This window comes from Coregonus lavaretus, assembly GCF_964263955.1.
Source record: "Coregonus lavaretus genome assembly, chromosome: 3".
NCBI lineage: Eukaryota > Metazoa > Chordata > Actinopteri > Salmoniformes > Salmonidae > Coregonus > Coregonus lavaretus.
Genome location: NC_139990.1, coordinates 13882549 through 13904868, shown reverse-complemented (window position 1 = coordinate 13904868; position 22320 = coordinate 13882549). Strand labels below are relative to the sequence as shown.

The window sequence follows — 22320 nt, the reverse complement described above, 5'->3', positions numbered from 1 at the left end:
GATTACAGCCTCAAGTCTTCTTGGGTATGACGCTACAAGCTTGGCACATCTGTATTTGGGGAGTTTCTCCCATTCTTCTCTGCAGATCCTCAAGCTCTGTCAGGTTGGATGGGGAGCGTCGCTGTACAGCTATTTTCAGGTCTCTCCAGAGATGTTCAATCGGGTTCAAGTCCGGGCTCTGGCTGGGCCACTCAAGGACATTCAGAGACTTGTCCCGAAGCCACTCCTGCGTTGTCTTGGCTGTGTGCTTAGGGTCATTGTCCTGTTGGAAGGTGAACCTTCGCCACAGTCTGAGGTCTTGAGCGCTCTGGGGCAGGTTTTCATCAAGGATCTCTCTGTACTTTTCTCCGTTCATCTTTCCCTCGATCCGGACTAGTCTTCCTGTCCCTGCTGTTGAAAAACATCCCCACAGCATGATGCTGCCACCACCATGCTTCACCGTAGGGATGGTGCCAGGTTTCTTCCAGATGTGACGCTTGGCATTCAGGCAAAAGAGTTCAATCTTGGTTTCATCAGACCAGAGAATCTTGTTTCTCATGGTCAGAGACCTTTAGGTGCCTTTTGGCAAACTCCAAGCGGGCTGTCATGTGCCTTTTACTGAGGATTGGCTTTTGTCTGGCCACTCTACCATAAATGCCTGATTGGTGGAGTGCTGCAGAGATGGTTGTCCTTCTGGAAGGTTCCCCCATCTCCACAGAGGAACTCTGGAGCTCTGTCAGAGTGACCATCAGGTTCTTGGTCACCTTCCTGACCAAGGCCCTTCTCCCCCGATTGCTCAGTTTGGCCAGGCGGCCAACTCTAGGAAGAGTCTTGGTGGTTCCAAATTTCTTCCATTTAAGAATGATGGAGGCCACTTTGTTCTTGGGGACTTTCAATGCTATATACATGTTTTGGTACCCTTCACCAGATCTGTGCCTCGACACAATCCTGTCTCGGAGCTCTACGGACAATTACTTCGACCTCATGGCTTGGTTTTTGCTCTGAAATGCAGTGTCAACTGTGGGACCTTATATAGACAGGTGTGTGGCTTTCCAAATCATGTCCACTCAATAGAATTTACCACAGGTGGACTCCAATGAAGTTGTAGAAACATCTCAAGGATGATAAATGGAAACAGGATGCACCAGAGCTAAATTTCGAGTCTCATAGCAAAGGGTCTGAATACTTATGTAAATAAGGTATTTCTGTTTTTAACTTTGTATACATTTGCAAGAATATCTAAAAACCTGTTTCTCTTTGTCATTATGGGGTATTGTGGGTAGATTGATGAGGAAAACAATTCATTTAATCCATTTTAGAATAAGGCTGTAACGTAAGAAAATGTGTAAAAAGTGAAGGGGTCTGAATACTTTCCGAATGCACTGTATGTCGTTATTGGGTTAAAGGATATGTTTTACATGCGATCTCCCCTACTTAACTGCTTCTGTTTTCATAATGCTAGTACCTGAGCATCAGCCAAGTGTTTGCACATTATCCTGATATCAGGTACTCAGTGTTGGGGAAGCTACTCTGAAAATATAGTTTACTTCACATTGGAAGACGTTAAGTTACACTAAAGCTACCCTTAAAAAATATATTGTTTACTTAACTAAAGTTACTTTCAAAAGTAGTTCACTACATCCAAAGTCCTTTATTATCATATGTAAATCTGAAATGTCATAGACAACAAATTGCAAGAACAGATCACTCTGTAGTCAGATGTTTAAAGAATATGTAATTGATCCTATTAATCACAACAACAACAAAATTCAAGTGAGAATTAGGCAGGTCTTATGCTAAAAAATAAAGGAAATTATTGCCTATTTCACCCATATTTTATTTTTGGAAAAAGAGTAGAGTGTAATTCCAGTAGCTACCTACAGAACTAAATGGCAAAAAAGTAATTAACTACTGAAAACACTACCTTGATTTGAATTTAGTTAAAGTACCACCAAGCTACTGCAAAATGTAGTTAAATTACAAGTTGAACTACATGTACAGTACTTCACTACTCCCCAACATTGCAAGTACTGTAAATTCTAATTGATATTAAGAGTTATGGAGGATGTTACATGCAATAGTACATCAGGTAAACCTCTGAACATGCAGTTGTGTGTTCTTTGAAAATGTAGCCTACCTCTGAAGAAGTTTGAATGGCACTTTAAAAGTACACCATTTTACCTTGTGGTATATCTGCCAAGTTTACACACCCTTATTCTGAACCCTGTCTTCAACTTTACTTCCTTTTCAGTCCTTGTCCAATGCCTTTTAACATTTATTTTGGTTCAGTATCCTCTTTGTGTTTCAATTGTATATGCATTTGATTGTGAATCAGCTATGCATAATCTTTTTTGTTTGAATGTGGGTGAAAGAACTGCCTCAAATTTGTACAAAAGCAGACTATTAAAAAAAGATGTAAAATCTATTGTGATGATTCTTGTCTTGTTGTATGGTGAAAGTTTACTACTGTAATAAATGTGTGTGTACAGCAATATGTGGATTTTTAGTATGGATCTAGGTACAATATTTTTTATCTTTAAACTGTGCAGTGGTTGTTTCAATTTACTCAAACGTGTCATTGACGATGACTGGTCTAATGCGGCGTTGAAAACAACTACGAACTCGGGGAAAAAACTAGCTCCGACTGTGAAAAATCGATTTGAACGGTCATCCAACTCGGAATTCCAACTCGAGAACTCGGCATATTTCTAGAGCGCTACATTCTGACCTGAAGATCACTGACGTCATGATTTGACCTCATTTTTCCGAGTTCCCAGTTGTTTTTCACGCGGCATTAGAGTAACATTGCAGTTGTCAACAGAAACCCAGACGACCTTTATTTTTTGCTGAAGATTCTGCACCACCCACTTCTCTGATATTTAACTCTGCATCAATCGCTTGCTCGAGAGCAGTCTACCTTCAATCTTCAGCAAACTTCAATGAATCGATTGCTGGATGCTTAGACTGTGGCCAATGACCTCGACCTTCCAGTATTATATTGACCAATCAGAGCTTTACAGTGAGGGATTTTGCCCCGCCCCGATCTGTCAACCAGTAGTTTTGACAGGAATAACACAGGAAAGGGGGTTGCGTGTTGCAAGACAGACAACACTGAGACAAAACTAGCAAGCTATGTTGTGACTTGCGCTTTTATAAGTAAAGTTCGTGGTTTAAGTAGGTTTGGTTCAATATGAAGGTGTTTAATTGAGAGTTTTTCGAGAATCCATACTTGTTCGAACACTTCAAAATTGACAAGTAGCAGAAAAAGTGCGAAAATGTAGCTAGCTAAGCTAATTGGGAAGCTTACTAACTGAACTCAACTGGACTTTTACAAAAACAAATGTTCTAGCTAACTTTTGGGGGAAAGTTGGTTACCAACTTGCTTTGTCATGTCACATTTATATATTTGAGCAAGCCAACGAAAATACTCTCAGGGAACTTTGAAAATACTTTCAGGTAACTTGAGGCTTATTCAAGATTTGTACTTTGTATTTTTGCCAAGTTTGTCAACTGGAAGAGTTGCACTGTGGCAATCAACATCATGTCAACAGCATCATCAGCAACCAATTCAACCCAACAGCAGCAACAGAGGGTCAAGCGCAGCGGTGACGGCTCCCCAACTATCATCTTTCCAGCCGGCTGCAGCAACGGCAACACCACCACGATCCGGTTGCAGCCTATTCGTGCCACGGTGCCGTACCAGCTCTTGCGTGGAAGTCAGCACAGCCCAACCCGCTCCTGCTCCTCTTTATTCATAGTCGCGAGCAATACAGGACCGACGTCGACGTCCCGTTGCAACAGTCCCGGCAGCCCGACGCAGCTGCTGCTCGAGAATCCGGTTGGAAACGACTCCGTGGAGGGCAGGCTGGTCGCAAGGCAAAGACGCTCGCCGCCGGACAGCAAGAGCTCACCTGAGCGGTGTCCGAACTCGCCTGTTTTCAAAGGTGCGGTAGTACCCTCTTGTCCATAATTGATTGCATCCAAAGCTAAGTATGCTAGCTGTTGCTATAACTAGCAAGCTAATTGGGTCAAGCTAATATTATTTTGCTCAACATTGTGTGTTTATAAGCCCATATAGCAAATAACATACATTGCTAACCCTGAAAATGCTGTAATTTATTGCGCATGTAGTAGTATGAATGATTATGCACCCAATAGCCAAATGTTGTCATGTTAAAATAATGAATTGGCATCGAGGGGATACTTTGAAACCATACATATGCATATTAACTATGTTGTTTAATTTTCAAACAATTGCTTTGGGCTTTCGATTTATGTCTCCGTGGCTATTATATTATTATGGTGATGATGCAGTTACTGTACCTCCAGCCAGCGCGCGCCAGTTAAGATAAATACGGGTTACATTTCTAGAATACTGGCAACGGCAACCACATATTGGACATGTTAAAATGATTAAATAAATACCGATCATGATTAGTGTGACATGTTCATTTATTTAGGTATTTTCTCAGAAATGTACGCTTGTTGACCGGCGCGAAGGAATGGAAAAAATTACGTTGTTGAGGGAAGGTCGCGCGCTTAAGGCAACACTGGGGCCTAGCAGGAGCGAGCGCATCTCGAGATGTAAACACGATGATTATATTGCAAGTGCTGCTTCTGCTCGTTGCAAATAGGTTTTTCTAAAGCAGCAGTGTTATTTGACACCTTACAGGAGAGTACAATTTACTCCATTTGACAGATGAGTAAATACATCCATCGAAGAGGTGGAATGCTATTAGGGAGTGCTATTCTTTCCCAGCACTTATGATGGCATTGATTCTAGAAGAGGTAGAGACAGGGTATTCCAATGCATTTTTCTAGCCAACAGGTCCACAATATGCTGTCTCTATTCACCCTCTTTCAAAATAGGAGACTCCAATAGCCTAGGTGTGCAATGCAAATTCTGCAGGTCTAGTAGTACTGTCTGCTGGTAGTACTACTGCTTTGACAATGGGATACCATGGCCCAGAACCCCTAGAAAGCCTTGACCCTTGACCTTTCTCTGTGTCAAGCCAGAGATGATGGATGCAATATGGTGAGGTCACTGGTGACCAGAGGTTCTGCATATTTTAGGTGCAGGGCATTGGACAGGGGGCACCACGACTGGGGTTGAATTCCATTCCGCATTTCAGTGCACAGAATGGAAAAGCACCCCTAAATGAGCCGTTTTATCATATAATCTCATAGAAAGCATATGATATTCAAAAGGCTAGATTTCTCAGCTTGGTAACAGTTTGTCGTCTGTACTGTAGTCATTTTGAATTAGTGGACAGGTCAAACATGTAGGCTCTAGTCTCCTCCAAATAATGACAAGTGACAACCACATGAAATAGTGAAAGTAATTTGATAATATTGATGTCCTCTGTGTTAGTATGCTGCGCTTGTGCAGTCATTGTTGGCAGCCCTATGTGCTATGCAGTCATTAGTACTCATCTATTAACAATATTCTGTTCCTACATTAGCATTGAGGTAGTGCCTTGGGTCCTGTGTGTGTTGGTTATGCAGCATGCACAAGTCTGTGCAAAAATGTTGTTTGTTTGATAATGGGTGACAGGCAGGTCTGTTAGGAGACAGGCTGTTCATTCCTTCCTGCTCACACTGGTTGGTCACTGCTGAAAGTGTTCCGTTGTTCAGGCCATGGCGACATATTCTGACGTTCCATCACATTACCTTTTAAAGTGGAAATTTGAAACTTTTTGGCGACTGACCAAATTCACATAGAAATGTGAGTTATATATCTATCATTCAACTTGAAAGCAAGTCTAAGAAGCGGTAGATCTGCTCTATGTGCGCTATTTCTATGCTTCCCGTTCTTAAGTTTTGTTTTTGTTGTCTTTTCATTTCAGTTTTGTACACCAGCTTCGAACAGTTGAAACAACAATATTTTTGGTTATGGAAAATATACTTCACAGCTGTTTAGATGGTACAGTGATTTTCTACACTATACTTGCTTATTTTGTCACATAAACTGAAATTAAGCGAACTAGTAGAGTTTAAGCTACCAGGAAATGGTGGAGCATTTACTGCATAGTGCAACTTTAAGCATGACGATGATGTCATCTAGCTTATATGAACCAAAAATATAGGAAGGTGTTTAAAACCATCTGTTTGAAGTTGGCTGACACTGTCAGTTCTGTGTTGGAGTAGAGACAGGCCTAACTCTCATTGCTACAGGGGTGTTATGTTGAGGCATTGATTCTGCACTGCTGCAACCTAACTAAAATATGTTAGAGACATGCTGCTTGCATTTCCATAGCATATTGAATCTGGCTCATATCCCATTATGTATAGAAGAATCAATACCTTGTTGTACAAATGGAGGATTCGTGAGACGAGAAGTGGTGAAGCTGTAAAGTTGTGCCGTTATGGTTTCAGGTCTTTAAGCGTATAGCTTGTAAAGCAAGCTTGTAGAGGACTGTAGGCTGGGAGTGATTTAGAATACATAACTCTGGCATGAACAGCTTTAATGGAGAAAATGAAACCGTTTTATCTTCAGGTAGTAAGTGGGGTGGGGGGGGGGGTTCTGTGCCTGTCAAGTTATGAACAGTGGGACAGTGAATATGTTTACGTAGGTGTTATCTAATCTAATATATGTTCCTTTTGACACTTGAAGTCATTAACTACAAGGGACTTCTTGTGAACTCTCTCCAGGTATAACTTCAGAGAGAGAGGGTTGTAAACTACGCTGAAAAGTGTTTGTGTGTGTGACGCATCAGTTAATTAGCCAGTCCACTACGCACTCGTGAAGCTGGAAAACAAAGTCAAGGCAGCTTCCTGTAATAGGCTTGGCATTAAAGGAACACAACACAACAACAACCACCTACTTCCTGATGAAAGGATCCAAACTGCAGATCTGTGAGCTACGTCCTATATTAAGCTAGTGCACTACTTTTGACCAGAGCCACAGGCATCCAAAATGGCACCTAGTTTACTACTTTTGGACAGATCTATAGGGATCTTTCATGTAAAGTGCCTGTTCTGCTAGTGACAGTCTTTCTGTGACCCTGTGCTGAACCATCAGACAGATTTAAAGTGAGAGTGGGATTATGACTGATTGAACAGGTGACATCATCACCTCGAACAGTGAACACAACCGGTCTCTCTTCGAAACTACAATATGGTCAATGTTGCCTTTAAATAGTAAGGTGTTGAATGAAAGAGTTAGTTGTGCAGATAGAGATGGATTGCGTATCTTGTGTGAATGCTGTGCATTCAACCTCTGGCAACACAAAGACTGTGGGTTCAATTCCTGCAGGGATCACATGCAAACTCAAAATATATGAACTCTCTACTGCAGGTGGCTTTGGATAACAGCGTCTGCTAAGTGGCATGTATTATTATATTATTAACCCCCTTTGTAAACCTTTCAACACTGTTCGGATACACAGTAAGAGTGATTTCATCTACACCATTATTTAAGAACTATAATTTTGAATAATCGCATACTTTTCTGTCACAACTGTCAAATAAGTGTCCCATAGCTTCTACATCAAAGGCTAAGCCTATATCTTGGCTAGAGAAGCTTGTATCTGTGACCAGACCCAAATGTTAGGTTATTTCAACTCATTCCTTCTATTGTTTACATCTCAATTTTTGGTCTGGCTGAAAATCATTGAAATCGCCGGAAAGCATATACACACAGGGCATCATTCCAAAGTGGGAATATGTGTTTTTCTTTATTTTTTGTTGGTATGATGATGGGAGCTCTCAATGTAGAGGCAGGAAGTTCAGTTTCCAAAATAGTTGTTTAGCTGAAGTTCTTATCCAGAGCCACTGATTTTATAGCTGGTTGGTATGTATAGGCCATAGATCGGCAATAATTTCCATGGGAGAGTATCATCAAAACTTTTGGAATGGAGCTATCTTGGCCAGTTTCATTAAATCATTCAATGTTTAGGTTAGTTGTTGTTTTAGTCACATTAAGTCACATGTAAGTAGTCACATAATGTAAACCTGTGAATGGTCATGCTATAGTCAATATGCTATAGAAATTGAGTCCATAACGATATTAGGGTTATTGAATGACCTGAGACTGATGGTTATTGCATGTTTTAGCTGTTGTTTCTGTCACATATGTAACCTAGGCCTAAACCTGTGACATTGTCCTGTTATTACAGGTGTTCCATATGTAAGCATGTGTTCCCTCAAACATTGTTCTGGTATGATGTGGGAGAGTTTCTCTGTCATTCAACACCATTCCTTTCTCTCTGTTTATTCCCCTGGTAATGGTCCATGCCTCACCATTGTTCAGCATCTTAGGGTTAACTGCAAGGTTGCACTGTGCATTTATGAGCGTGTCAAAGGCTATGGTATGGCAATTTGTGTTATTACTGTAGGTGTTAGCCTATGGCCTGAGGAGAAAGTATGTAGGCTTAGAACAGTCTTTGTAACTGTCATGGCTTCATTAGTAGTAGGCCCTGAATAGTACTGTGTTTTTGTAACTGCCATGTGGCTTTATTTAAAAGGATTACTTATAGTAGACCTATTCCATATAGTATCGTATTCTATATTTTCCAGCTCTGTTTAACTATTATTTTTTTAAACTGACTGCAGGTTGGCCTAGCATGGGAACCAAGCAGATTTGACTACATTTCTATCGTGAGAGCAGCTGTCTGGTTGGCTCTCTATCTAAACCTTGTGAAACCTGACTGTAACCATTAGTCCAATGTAACCATTGGACTTTATTTTGATATGGTCCCCTGAAGAGCTCAGTTTATATGTTTAGTCTTTGATATCTGACTGGTGCCGTTGGTTTTCTAACCTTCCGCGTGACAGTGTGTCACACTACCTAGCTTTGAAGAAGACATCGCAATGTCTGTTTTGAACATGTGCATATACAGTACCAGTCAAAAGTTTGGGCACACCTACTCATTCCAGGGTTTTTCTTTATTTTTACTATTTTCTACATTGTAGAATAATAGTGAAGACATCAAAACTATGAAATAACACATGGAACCATGTAGTAACCAAAAAAAGTGTTAAACAAATCAAAACATGTAATATTTTATATTCTTCAAAGTAGCCACCCTTTGCTTTGATGACAGCTTTGCACACTCTTGGCATTCTCTCAACCAGCTTCACCTGGAATGCTTCTCCAACAGTCTTGAAGGAGTTCCCATATGTGCTGAGCACTTGTTGGCTGCTTTTCCTTCACTCTGCGGTCCAACCCATCCCAAACCATCTCAATTGGGTTGAGGTCGGGTGATTGTAGAGGCCAGGTCATCTGATGCAGCAATCCATCACTCCTTCTTGATCAAATTGCCCTTACACAGCCTGGAGGTGTGTTGGGTCATTGTCCTGTTGAAAAACAAATGATAGTCCCAGTAAGCGCAAACCAGATGGGATGGTGTATCGCTGCAGAATGCTGTGGTAGCCATGCTGGTTAAGTGTGCCTTGAATTCTAAATAAATCACTGACAGTGTCACCAGCAAAGCACCCCCACACCATCACACCACCTCCTCCATGCTTCATGGTGGGAACCGCACATGCGGAGATCATCCGTTCACCTACTCTGTGTCTCACAAAGACACGGCGGTTGGAACCAAAAATCTCAAATTTGGACAGATTTCCACCGGTCTAATGCCCATAGCGCTTGATGGTTTTTGCGACTGCACTTAAAGAAACTTTGAAAGTTCTTGACATTTTCCGTATTGACTGAACTTCATGTCTTAAAGTAATGATGGACTGTCGTTTCTCTTTGCTTATTTGAGCTGTTCTTGCCATAATATGGACTTGGTCTTTTACCAAGTAGGGCTATTTTCTGTATACCACCCCTACCTTGTCACAACACAACTGATTGGCTCAAACAGATTAAGAAGGAAAGAAATTCCACGAATGAACTTTTAACAAGGCACACCTGTTAATTGAAATGCATTCCAGGTGACTACCTCATGAAGCTGGTTGAGAGAATGCCAAGAGTGTGCAAATCTGTCACCAAGGCAAAGGGTGGCTACTTTGAAGAATCTCAAATATTACATATACAGTTGAAGTCGGAAGTTTACATACACCTTAGCCAAATACATTTAAACTCAGTTTTTCACAATTCCTGACATTTAATCCTAGTAAAAATTCCCTGTTTTAGGTCAGTTAGAATTTTTATTTATTTTATTTCACCTTTATTTAACCAGGTAAGCCAGTTGAGAACAAGTTCTCATTTACAACTGCGACCTGGCCAAGATAAAGCAAAGCAGTGCGATAAAAACAACAACACAGAGTTACATATGGGGTAAAACAAAACATAAAGTCAAAAATACAACATATAATATATATATACAGTGTGTGCAAATGTAGCAAGTTATGGAGGTAAGGCAATAAATGGGCCATAGTGCAAAATAATTACAATTAGTATTAACACTGGAATGATAGATGTGCAAGAGATGATGTGCAAATAGAGATACTGGGGTGCAAATTAGCAAAATAAATAACAATATGGAGATGAGGTAGTTGGGTGGGCTAATTTCAGATGGGCTGTGCAGTGATCGGTAAGGTGCTCTGACATCTGATGCTTAAAGTTAGTGAGGGAGATAAGAGTCTCCAGCTTCAGAGATTTTTGCAGTTCGTTCCAGTCATTGGCAGCAGAGAACTGGAAGGAATGGCGGCCAAAGGAGGTGTTGGCTTTGGGGATGACCAGTGAGATATACCTGCTGGAGCGCATACTACAGGTGGGTGTTGCTATGGTGACCAATGAGCTAAGATAAGGCGGGGATTTGCCTAGCAGTGATTTATAGATGGCCTGGAGCCAGTGGGTTTGGCGACGAATATGTAGTGAGGACCAGCCAACAAGAGCATACAGGTCACAGTGGTGAGTAGTATATGGGGCTTTGGTGATAAAACGGATGGCACTGTGATAGACTACATCCAATTTTCTGAGTAGAGTGTTGGAGGCTATTTTGTAAATGACATTGCCGAAGTCAAGGATCGGTAGGATAGTCAGTTTTATGAGGGCATGTTTGGCAGCATGAGTGAAGGAGGCTTTGTTGCGAAATAGGAAGCCGATTCTAGATTTAACTTTGGATTGGAGATGCTCAATGTGAGTCTGGAAGGAGAGTTTACAGTCTAACCAGACACCTAGGTATTTGTAGTTGTCCACATACACTAGGTCAGACCCGTCGAGAGTAGTGATTCTAGTCGGGTGGGCGGGTGCCAGCAGCGTTCAATTGAAGAGCATGCATTTAGTTTTACTAGTGTTTTTAAGAGCAGTTGGAGGCTACGGAAGGAGTGTTGTAAGGCATTGAAGCTTGTTTGGAGGTTTGTTAACACAGTGTCCAATGAAGGATGTATACAAAATGGTGTCGTCTGCGTAGAGGTGGATCTGAGATTCACCAGCAGCATGAGCGACATCATTGATATACACAGAGAAAAGAGTCAGCCCAAGAATTTAACCCTGTGGCAACCCCATAGAGACTGCCATAGGTCCAGACAACAGGCCCTCCGATTTGACACAGGATCACCACTTTATTTTAAGAATGTGAAATGTCAGAAAAATAGGAGAGAGAATGATTTATTTAAGCTTTTATTTCTTTCATCACATTCCCAGTTGGTCAGAAGTTTACATACACTCAATTAGTATTTGGTAGCATTGCCTTTAAATTGTTTAACTTGGGTCAAACGTTTCGGGTAGCCTTCCACAAGCTTCCCACAATAAGTTGGGTGAATTTTGGCCCATTCCTGCTGACAGAGCTGGTGTAACTGAGTCAGGTTTGTAGGCCTCCTCGCTCGCACACGCTTTTTCAGTTCTGCCCACACATCTTCTATAGGATTGAGGTCAGGGCTTTGTGATGACCACGCCAATACCTTGACTTTGTTGTCCTTAAGCCATTTTGCCACAACTTTGGAAGTTTGCTTGGGGTCATTGTCCATTTGGAAGACCCATTTGCGACCAAGCTTTAACTTCCTGACTGATGTCTTGAGATGTTGCTTCAATATATCCAAATAATTTTCCTTCCTCATGATGCCATCTATTTTGTGAAGTGCACCAGGCCCTCCTGCAGCAAAGCACCCACACAGCATGATGCTGCCACCCCGTACTTCACGGTTGGGATGGTGTTCTTCGGCTTGCAAGCCTTCCCCTTTTTCCTCCAAACATAACGATGGTCATTATGGACAAACAGTTCTATTTTTGTTTCATCAGACCAGAGGACATTTCTCCAAAAAGTACGATCTTTGTCCCCATGTGCAGTTGCAAACCGTAGTCCGGCTTTTTTATGGCGGTTTTGGAGCAGTGGCTTCTTCCTTGCTGAGCGGTCTTTCAGGTTATGTTGATATAGGACTAATTTTTACTGTGGATATAGATAATTTTATACCTGTTTCCTCCAGCATCTTCACAAGGTCATTTGCTGTTGTTCTGGGATTGATTTGCACTTTTCGCACCAAAGTGTGTTCATCTCTAGGAGACAAAACGCGTCTCCTTCCTGAGTGGTATGACGGCTGCGTGGTCCCATGGTGTTTATACTTGCGTACTATTGTTTGTACAGATGAACGTGGTACCTTCAAGCGTTTGGAAATTGCTCCCAAGGGTGAACTAGACTTGTAGAGGTCTACAATTTTCTTGCTGAGGTCTTGGCTAATTTCTTCTGATTTTCCCATGATGTCAAGCAAAGAGGCACTGAGTTTGAAGGTAGGCCTTGAAATATATCCACAGGTACACCTCCAATTGACTCAAATAATGTCAATTAGCCTATCAGAAGCTTCTAAACCATGACATAATTTTCCTGAATTTTCCAAGCTGTTTAAAGGCACAGTCAACTTCGTGTATGTAAACTTCTGAATTATAAGTGAAGTAATCTGTCTGTAAACAATTGTTGGAAAAATTACTTGTGTCATGCACAAAGTAGATGTCCTAACCGACTTGCCAAAACTATAGTTTGTTAACAAGAAATTTGTGGAGTGGTTGAAAAACGAATTTTAATGACTCCAACCTAAGTGTATGTAAACCTCCGACTTCAACTGTATTTTGATTTGTTTAACACTTTTTTGGTTACTACATGATTCCATATGTGTTATTTCATAGTTTTGAAGTCTTCACTTTTATTCTACAATGTAGAAAATAGTAAAAATAAATGAGTAGGTGTGTCCAAACTTTTGACTGGTACTGTATATCCATTCCTTTACAGTTTTTCCCCCTTGTTCGACAGGGATTTACACATCGTTGCATCAGATATTATCAAACTGATGTTTGTTTTTCTCGTTCCCTTATGTTGATATTAATGCTTGTTTTGCCAACTATGACAAAAGAGGGAGTGTTTTAGATGACCTTTATTTGTGACAGATGTTTTCAGTTCCCTAGGCCAATGGTAACATGTCTGTGTATGTATGTTCTGTGTAGCTTTTTCCCTATACTATGTCACTTTTTGGAAAAGGTCAAACACACACCTTGTTCTGACCTGGACTGAAAGAACTCTCCTAAGGTGGTTGGTGTAGTTTGTTAGTCATTGAATACCTACGTAACGCAAAGGCCTAGGAATGAGGAGGCACATGCAAACTCATATTTACACACACACACACACACACACACACACACAGACAGACACATGCGATCTGTGACAGCACCTGGCAGAGTCATGCTCCTCTCTCTCTTTCATCTGCTCTCAGGAAACTGGAAAAATAACTGGGAGCGAAAGGTGTATGTGCCAGGATGCAAGACACCTAATGCTGTAGGTCTATAGGACTAGAAGAAGCCTGTCCAGTAGACCTAATGTTGTGGGTCTACTAGGCCCTAGGACAAGCCTGCACATCTCGGTGGAACACTTTATCCGTTTGGAGCTCAGACCGGTTCCACCTAGCCTCATCATGAGCAATAATCTTCTATGTGTCACTTCCTAGTGTAACTAGGCTAACCATTACAGACACAGCCCGAGGCTGCAGAGCTGGTGTGAGGAAGGCCTACACTCTTAGAAAAAAGGGTGCTATCTAGAAGCGGCTGTCCACATAGGAGAACCCTTTGAAGTAGTGTTGTCACGATACCAAAGTTTTACCAAAGATACCAGGCCAACTATCATGATACCGCGGTACAAACATTCTGAGTGGCCTAGCGTCCTGTTCGCCCGGTCCCACCGACGCTTGTTCCTGTTTTCTAAATGTTATGTGCATGTGCTACACAAAAAAACATGTCACTGATATTCACACTTCTAACCAGTACAACACATAGAATTTAACTTCACACTGTTCACTGTATAATAGATACTGAATAGAATGGCTGATTTGCTCATATTTGCAAAGGCCTACCTGTGATTTGGCTGGAGGAATGGGAGGAAGGAATATACATGAAGAGTGATCTGCATGTCACTGTGGCAGTAAGGGGAAAACACTGCATGAAACCCTCTTTACTCTTCAGTAAGCACACAAACGCACACACTCTTCCTCACACACTCTCTCTGTTTCCCTCTCATACTTACACCACACTCTCTCTCTCTCTCTCTCTCTCTCTCTCTCTCCCACAAACACATACACACTGCTCCCAACTTTAAAAACGTTAGGCACCAAACATAATTTAAGAAATAAATTGATTTTTGATATAGTTTAGGCCTATATGAATCCTACCTTTGAAGCACTTGTCATGAGTAGCAGACCGTTTCCCTTTCTTCCTGTGCCAATCAAATTAGCCTAGACCTACTGTCAAGTTACCAGGTGGTTAGCTAGCTAGGTAACATGGCTGAACAACATTGTTTGTTATCAAACCAATAATTAGTGACCCGGGATATATATAATATATATAATTTAAAAGGGCCCGCGACATGGTTTGTGAAATTATATCAAATGTGCTTGAAATCGCGCAGGAAGAAAAAAGGTAGCTCTGGTAATATGAGTCATATATATTTTTTGCCGTTTTGAGCTAGAGACAAGTCGTTTTCATTGCTGTAAAGCTGCAAGCATGCCTGTTGCGAATCTGTTTCCCCTCTCTGGCACTGATGGGTGACAGCGAACTTGCAAAGCCTACTCAGACTGCCCTGTGGTCTTATACCAGGGAGGGAATATACAATGTATCAAACTATGCTCACTCTGCTCCAATGTATAAAATGTACAAAATGTAACAGAAGACTTATCAGGGACTGCATCACCACTCGCCATCACGGCTAAATTATAAATAAAAAACTGATGGAGGAAAAGATGCGCAGGAGGAGTGGAAGGAGAGAAGCAGGTGAGTGATGGGTGGAAGGGGATGCAGCTGGCAGGTTACAGCTGCCACGTGATATGCGCATGAAAGTGAAGTGGACATTATTGGACTGGCGCAAACAAGAGAATAGTTGCTGTTGCTTAAATTTTTTTACTGAATTTATTTAAAAAACTGACTTTATAAACATTTTATAAGATTCGCCAGCTGGTTCTTTAAATCGGTAGGGCTGAAAAATATGGTAGTATCATATGAAACGGTACTATGGTATTCAAAAATGTGGGTATCATAAGGATCATGACGTTTTCGTACTGTGATATTACCGTGGTTCCAATATACCGTGCAACACTACTTTGAATAACCTTTGTTGGTTCCAGGTAGAACCAATTTGGGTTTCATGTAGAACCCTCTGTGGAAAGGGTTCTACATGGAACCCAAAACGGTTCTACTTGGAACCAAAAGGGGTTCTTCAATTCCGGTCCTGGAGGGCCGAAACACCTCTGTTTTTCATCCTCTCCTTCTAATCAGGGGCTAATTCAGACCTGGGACACCAGGTGAGTGCAATTAACTACCAGGTAGAAATAAAAAACAGAAGTGTTTTGGCCCTCCAGGACCGGAATTGAAGAACCCTGTCCTATGGGGACAGCCGAAGAACCCTTTTAGGTTCTAGATAGCACAGTTTTTTTCTAAGAGTGTAGTAGAACAACAAACATTTAAATGATTAAGTTACAACATACAAATCAAATGATGAAAAGTCCAATATGTTTGAAGAGAAGTGTGTTAGGGCTGCACGATATGGGCAAAATATTTGTATAATTTTACTAAATTGCAATTGCGATTTGACTTGCAATATACAGTGCATTCGGAAAGTATTCAGACCCCTTGTCTTTTTCCATATTTTGTTACGTTATAGACTTATTCTAAAATTGATTAAAAATAATGTATTTTCTCATCAATATACACACAATACCCCATAATCACAAAGTGAAAACAGGTTTTTAGAAATTTTAGCAAATGTATTTAAAATAAAAAACATACCTTATTTACATAAGTATTTAGACCCTTTGCTATGAGACTCGAAATTGAGCTCAGGTGCATCCTGGTTCCATTGATCATCCTTGAGATGTTTCTACAACTTGATTGGAGTCCACCTGTGGTAAAATTTAACCCATTTTAGAATAAGGCTGTAACGTAACAAAATGTGGAAAAAGTCAAGGGGTCTGAATACTTTTCGAATGCACTCTATATATCAAAACACTCGGGTGATCTGTTGGAATCATAGAAATATAATTATTTATATTAAAAAGCAAAGTGGAAAGCAGCATCCTTTTTGTTTGGAATAATCTGATCACTGCATTTGACCTAACAGAACAGCATGCAAACGTATAGTGAATCTAACAGCGAGGAGGAGGAACTGCGCTGCTTGATTGACATGCTTGGTGTGTGTGGGAAGCAGCCGCAAGAGGAGCAAAGACTGGAGTAAACTATAAAAATGGACGTTTCACACGGCTGAGTGGAGTTTCAAAATATTGCATGCGATGTGGATCTCTTGCGATATGGATATTGCACATTGTAATATTGCAATTTTGAATGAGAATTAGATTAATTGTGCAACCCTAACATCCAAACAAGTGTTAAAATGCGACAATTCTAAAGCTTCCCAGAGCTTTTGTGTTTAGTCTGAAAAAGACTTCAAGCCAGACAACCAGATATGCTGATTTAGCTTTCTGAGAAGAAACACAAGCAGCATCTTTTGAGAAGAGCTCTGCGTATTATTTCCTCTTTCTTACTTCCTGTTCTTCTTCAGACTTCTGCCGACCTGATACAGCTAACTGCTGCTTGACATAGTGTGTCAGATCACAGCCAAGGCCTTATTATTAGTTCCCTCAGAATGTACTAGTGTAGTCCAGTGGATTTGCCCCAGGTCACCCTGCCCTGTGCCTTTTCTCAGTGGACTTTGATCCGACTAAGGCCTACAGGGCTTGTCAGTCAGCTCAGGGGCAGGGTAAGGGGGCCCGCCGCCTTAAGCCCACCTAGTACACTTAAGGACAAAACACTGCTGTGCTAGGTTCTTTGAAAAACATGTCAAATGCTTCACTCAAAACCTGCGATCATAGCCGTACATTGAGGTTTTGCAGCACAGAAAAATAAAATATAAACATTTACTCAATATTTCCTAGTTATGAGAGGCTTCAGCATAGATCAAGTCCTCCATAAATCAGAGGTGTTACGGTACACAGCACCAGTCTGTTTCATGTCATACTGGAATGTTGTTCTTAGAAACCTGGCCTGTTTGGTCAACTTTGCTGAAGGCCTATATATACATTAGCTAGTACCGTGTGAGTTGAAGCCTTTTGCTTTTGAAAATTCTAGCCCCATACAAGGCCACAGGGTTAGGAGGGCTTAAATATTGTTGTTTCTATCACACACACACACACACACACACAAACACACACATACACACACATACACACACACTACCAGTCAAACGTTTTAGAACACCTACTCATTCAAGGGTTTTTCTTTATTCTTTTTTTGTTTTTTTTTACAATTTTCTACATTGTAGAATAATAGTGAAGACATCAACACTATGAAATAACACATATGGAATCATGTAGTAACCAAAAAAGTGTTAAACAAATCAAAATATATTTTATATTTGAGATTCTTCAAATAGCCACCCTTTGCCTTGATGACAGCTTTGCACACTCTTGGCATTCTCTCAACCAGCTTCATGAGGTAGCCACCTGGAATGCATTTCAATTAACAGGTGTGCCTTCTTAAAATAATGTAGTTCCTTCTTAATGCGTTTGAGCCAATCAGTTGTGTTGTGACAAGGTAGGGGGTATTCAGAAGATAGCCCTATTTGGTAAAAGACCAAGTCCATATTATGGCAAGAACAGCTCAAATAAGCAAAGAGAAACGACAGTCCATCATTACTTTAAGACATGATGGTCAGTCAATACGGAACATTTCAAGAACTTTGAAAGTTTCTTCAAGTGCAGTCGCAAAAACCATCAAGCGCTATGATGAAACTGTCTCTCATGAGGACCGCCATGATGAAACTGGCTCTCATGAGGACCGCCACAGGAATGGAAGACCCCGAGTTACCTCTGCTGCAGAGGATAAGTTCATTAGAGTTACCAGCCTCAGAGATTGCAGGCTAAATAAATGCTTCACAGAGTTCAAGTAACAGACTGTTCTCAACATGAACTGTTCAGAGGAGACTGTGAATCAGGCCTTCATGGTTGAATTGCTGCAAAGAAACTACTACTAAAGGACACCAATAAGAAGAAGAGACTTGCTTGGGCCAAGAAACAAGAGCAATGGACATTAGACCGGTGGAAATCTGTCCTTTGGTCTGGAGTCCAAATTTGAGATTTTTGGTTCCAACCGCCGTGTCTTTGTGAGACGCGGTGTGGGTGAACGGATAATCTCTGCATGTGTATTTCCCACCGAAAAGCATGGAGGTGTGGGGGTGCTTTGCTGGTAACACTTTCTGTGATTTTATTTAGAATTCAAGGCACACTTAACCAGCATGGCTACCACAGCATTCTGCATCGATACACCATCCAATCTGGTTTGGGCTTAGTGGGTCTATCATTTGTTTTTCAACAGGACAATGACATAACACACCTCCAGGCTGTGTAAGGGCTATTTTACCAAGAAGGAGAGTGATGGAGTGCTGCATCAGATGACCTGGCCTCCACAATCCCCACACCTCAACCAAATTCAGATCTTGGGATGAGTCGGACGGCGAGTGAAGGAAAAGCAGCCATCAAGTGCTCAGCATCTGTTGGAACTCCTTCAAGACTGTTGGAAAAGCATTCCAGGTGAATCTGGTTGAGAGAATGCCAAGAGTGTGCAAAGCTATTATCAAGGCAAAGGGTGGCTATTTGAAGAATCTCAAATATTAAATATATGTTGATGTTTTTTTAACACTATTTTGGTTACTACATGATTCCATATGTGTTATTTCATAGTTTTGATGTCTTCACTATTATTCTATAATGTAGAAAATGGTAAAAATAAAGAAAAACCCTTGAATGAGTAGGTGTTATAAAACTTTTGACCAGTAGTGTACAGTCGTGGTCAAACGTTTTGAGAATGACACAAGTAAGTGTTGGTCTTCACAAAGTTCGCTGCTTCAGTGTTATGAGATATTTTTGTCAGATGTTACTATGGTATACTGAAGTATAATTGCAAGCATTCCATTAAGTGTTAAAGGCTTTTATTGACAATTACATTAAGTTTATGCAAATAGTCATTATTTGCAGTGTTGAATCTTCTTTTTCAAGACCTCTGCAATCAGCCCTGGCATGCTGTCAATTAACTTCTGGGCCACATCCTGACTGTTGGCAGCCCAGTCTTGCATAATCAATGCTTGGAGTTTGTCAGAATTTGTGTGTTTTTGTTTGTCCACCCGCCTCTTGAGGATTGACCACAAGTTCTCAATGGGATTAAGGTCTGGGGAGTTTCCTGGCCATGGACCCATAATGTCGATGTTTTGTTCCCCGAGCCACTTAGTTATCACTTTTGCCTTATGGCAATGTGCTCCATCATGCTGGAAAAGGCAATGGTCGTCACCAAACTGTTCTTGGATGGTTGGGAGAAGTTGCTCTCGGAGGATGTGTTGGTACCATTCTTTATTCATGTCTGTGTTCTTAGGCAAAATTGTGAGTGAGCCCACTCCCTTGGCTGAGAAGCAACCCCACACATGAATGGTCTCAGGATGCTTTACTGTTGGCATGACACAGGACTGATGGTAGCGCTCACCTTGTCTTTTCCAGACAAGGTGTTTTCCAGATGCCCCAAACAATCGGATAGGGGATTTATCAAAGAAAATGACTTTACCCCAGTCCTCAGCAGTCCAATCCCTGTACCTTTTGCAGAATATCAGTCTGTCCCTGCTGTTTTTCCTGGGAGAGAAGTGGCTTCTTTGCTGCCCTTCTTGACACCAGGCCATCCTCCAAAAGTCTTCGCCTCACTGTGCGTGCAGATGCACTCACACCTGCCTGCTGCCATTCCTGAGCAAGCTCTGCACTGGTGGTGCCCCGATCCCACAGCTGAATCAACTTTAGGAGACTGTCCTGGCGCTTGCTGGACTTTCTTGGGTGCCCTGACGCCTTCTTCACAACAATTGAACCTCTCTCCTTGAAGTTCTTGAGATTCCGATAAATGGTTGATTTAGGTGCAATCTTACTAGCAGCAATATCCTTGCCTGTGAAGCCCTTTTTGTGCAAAGCAATGATGACTGCACGTGTTTCCTTGCAGGTAACCATGGTTAACAGAGGAAGAACAATGATTTCAATCACCACCCTCCTTTTAAAGCTTCCAGTCTGTTATTCTAACTCAATCAGCATGACAGAGTGATCTCCAGCCTTGTCCTCGTCAACACTCACACCTGTATTAACGAGAGAATCACTGACATGACGGCAGCTGGTCCTATTGTGGCAGGGCTGAAATGCAGTGGAAATGTTTTTTGGGGATTTAATTCATTTTCATGGCAAAGAGGGACTTTGCAAGTCATTTCAATTTATCTGCTCACTCTTCATGACATTCTGGAGTATATGCAAATTGCCATCATCAAAACTGAGGCAGCCGACTTTGTGAAAATTAGTATTTGTGTCATTCTCAAAACTTTTGACCACGACTGTACACACACACCAGACAGTGTTGCTAGACCAAACACACAGCCCTTGACCCAGATCCTCAGGTCCCAGTGAGCCTGGAGAGAGCCTTGTGTGTGTGTGTGAGGTACTTTTATCAGGTTTTGCCTCACCGTGAGGGAGGACTGGCTGGGCTTCTCCAAGGGTAACCAAGTCAACCTGCAGTCTCTGACAACAACACAGTGACATTGTTGTCTCAGTCTGCATCCTCACAAATTGCCTCTAGAAAATAGATTGTGGGGATTGCTTCTGACTGTACAGAATGTGAAGGTGGATTGGCATAGTAATCTGATCAGTTGTGAATAGATTATAAACACAAACGTATTGGACTGGATCAGGCATTGTCTTTTGAGAGCCTCCTCAATTAAAATGTCTCTCTCTCCCCCCTCCAGTAGAGAGGTCCAAACCCCAGCTGCAGGTGCGTAACTCGGGAGCCATCCGGCGGACTTCCTCCCTGGGTACCATCACTGGCCCCTACCTCACTGGCCAGTGGCCTCGCAACCACCATGTGCACTACCCCTCGTGCATGAAAGATAAATCAACTCAGGTAGGGGCCTCCTCACTTCCAGTCCCCCTACCCTACCCTTCATGTTTCACGCTTTGTTCGGTCCCCCTACAGAGATTAATGCATGTGGCATTTAATTCAACAAGAAAGAACTGACGATATTCCAGCTAGAAGAAACTAGATTTTTTGTTATCTCTGGTTTATTGATTGCTCTGGTTTGCTGATCTGCAGAGTTTGATCTGCAAAGCATGCTAGTTTTGAACTAGCACACTGAGGTGAAGGACAGGTAGGATCTTAATTTTACATACTGTGCCTTCGGAAAGTATTAACACCCCTTGACTTTTTCCACATTTTGTTAGGTTACAGACTTATTCAAACATTTATTAAATAGTTTTTTCCCCTCATCAATCTACACACTATTTTCAGGTCTCTCCAGAGATGTTAGATTGGGTTCAAGTCCGGGCTCTGGCTGGGCCACTCAAGGACATTCAGTCTGAGGTCCTGAGTGCTCTGGAGCAGGTTTTCATCAAGGATCTCTCTGTACTTGGCTCCGTTCATCTTTGCCTCGATCCTGCCGCTGAAAAACACCCCCACAGCATGATGCTGCCACCACCATGCGTCACCATAGGAATGGTGCCAGGTTTCCTCCAGACGTGATGATGCTTGGTATTCAGGCCAAAGCGTTAAATCTTGGTTTCATCAGACCAGAGAATCTTGTTTCTCATGGTCTGAGAGTCCTTTAGGTGCCTTTTGGCAATCTCCAAGTGGGCCTTTTACTGAGGAATGGCTTCCATCTGGCCACTCTACCATAAAGGCCTGATTGGTGGAGTGCTGCAGAGATGGTTGTCCTTCTGGAAGGTTCTCCAATCTCCACAGAGGAACTCTAGAGCTATGTGAGAGTGACCATCAGGTTCTTGGTCACTTCCCTGACCAAGGCCCTTCTCCCCCGATTGCTTAGTTTGGCCGGGCAGCCAGCTCTAGGAAGAGTCTTGGTGGTTCCAAACCTCTTCCATTTAAGAATGATGGAGGCCACTGTGTTCTTGGGGACCTTCAATGCT

The 22320-nt window shown here is 41.8% G+C and overlaps 1 protein-coding gene across 3 annotated transcripts in view; it reads left to right on the top strand.

Moving 5' to 3' along the window:
- Window positions 1-3035: 3035 nt before the first annotated feature.
- The window catches only part of LOC311126976 (glucocorticoid-induced transcript 1 protein-like), a 49980-nt gene continuing 30695 nt past the window's right edge, over window positions 3036-22320 (top strand). The window contains exons 1-2 of one of the 3 annotated variants that reach the window (XM_084158702.1): window positions 3036-3923; window positions 21150-21304. In XM_084158702.1, coding sequence (XP_084014828.1) covers window positions 3521-3923; window positions 21150-21304 — 558 coding nt within the window. In that variant the 5' untranslated portion in view covers window positions 3036-3520. The remainder of the gene's footprint in view (window positions 3924-21149; window positions 21305-22320) is intronic. The other 2 variants (XM_084158703.1, XM_084158701.1) reach the window with 2 other exon arrangements.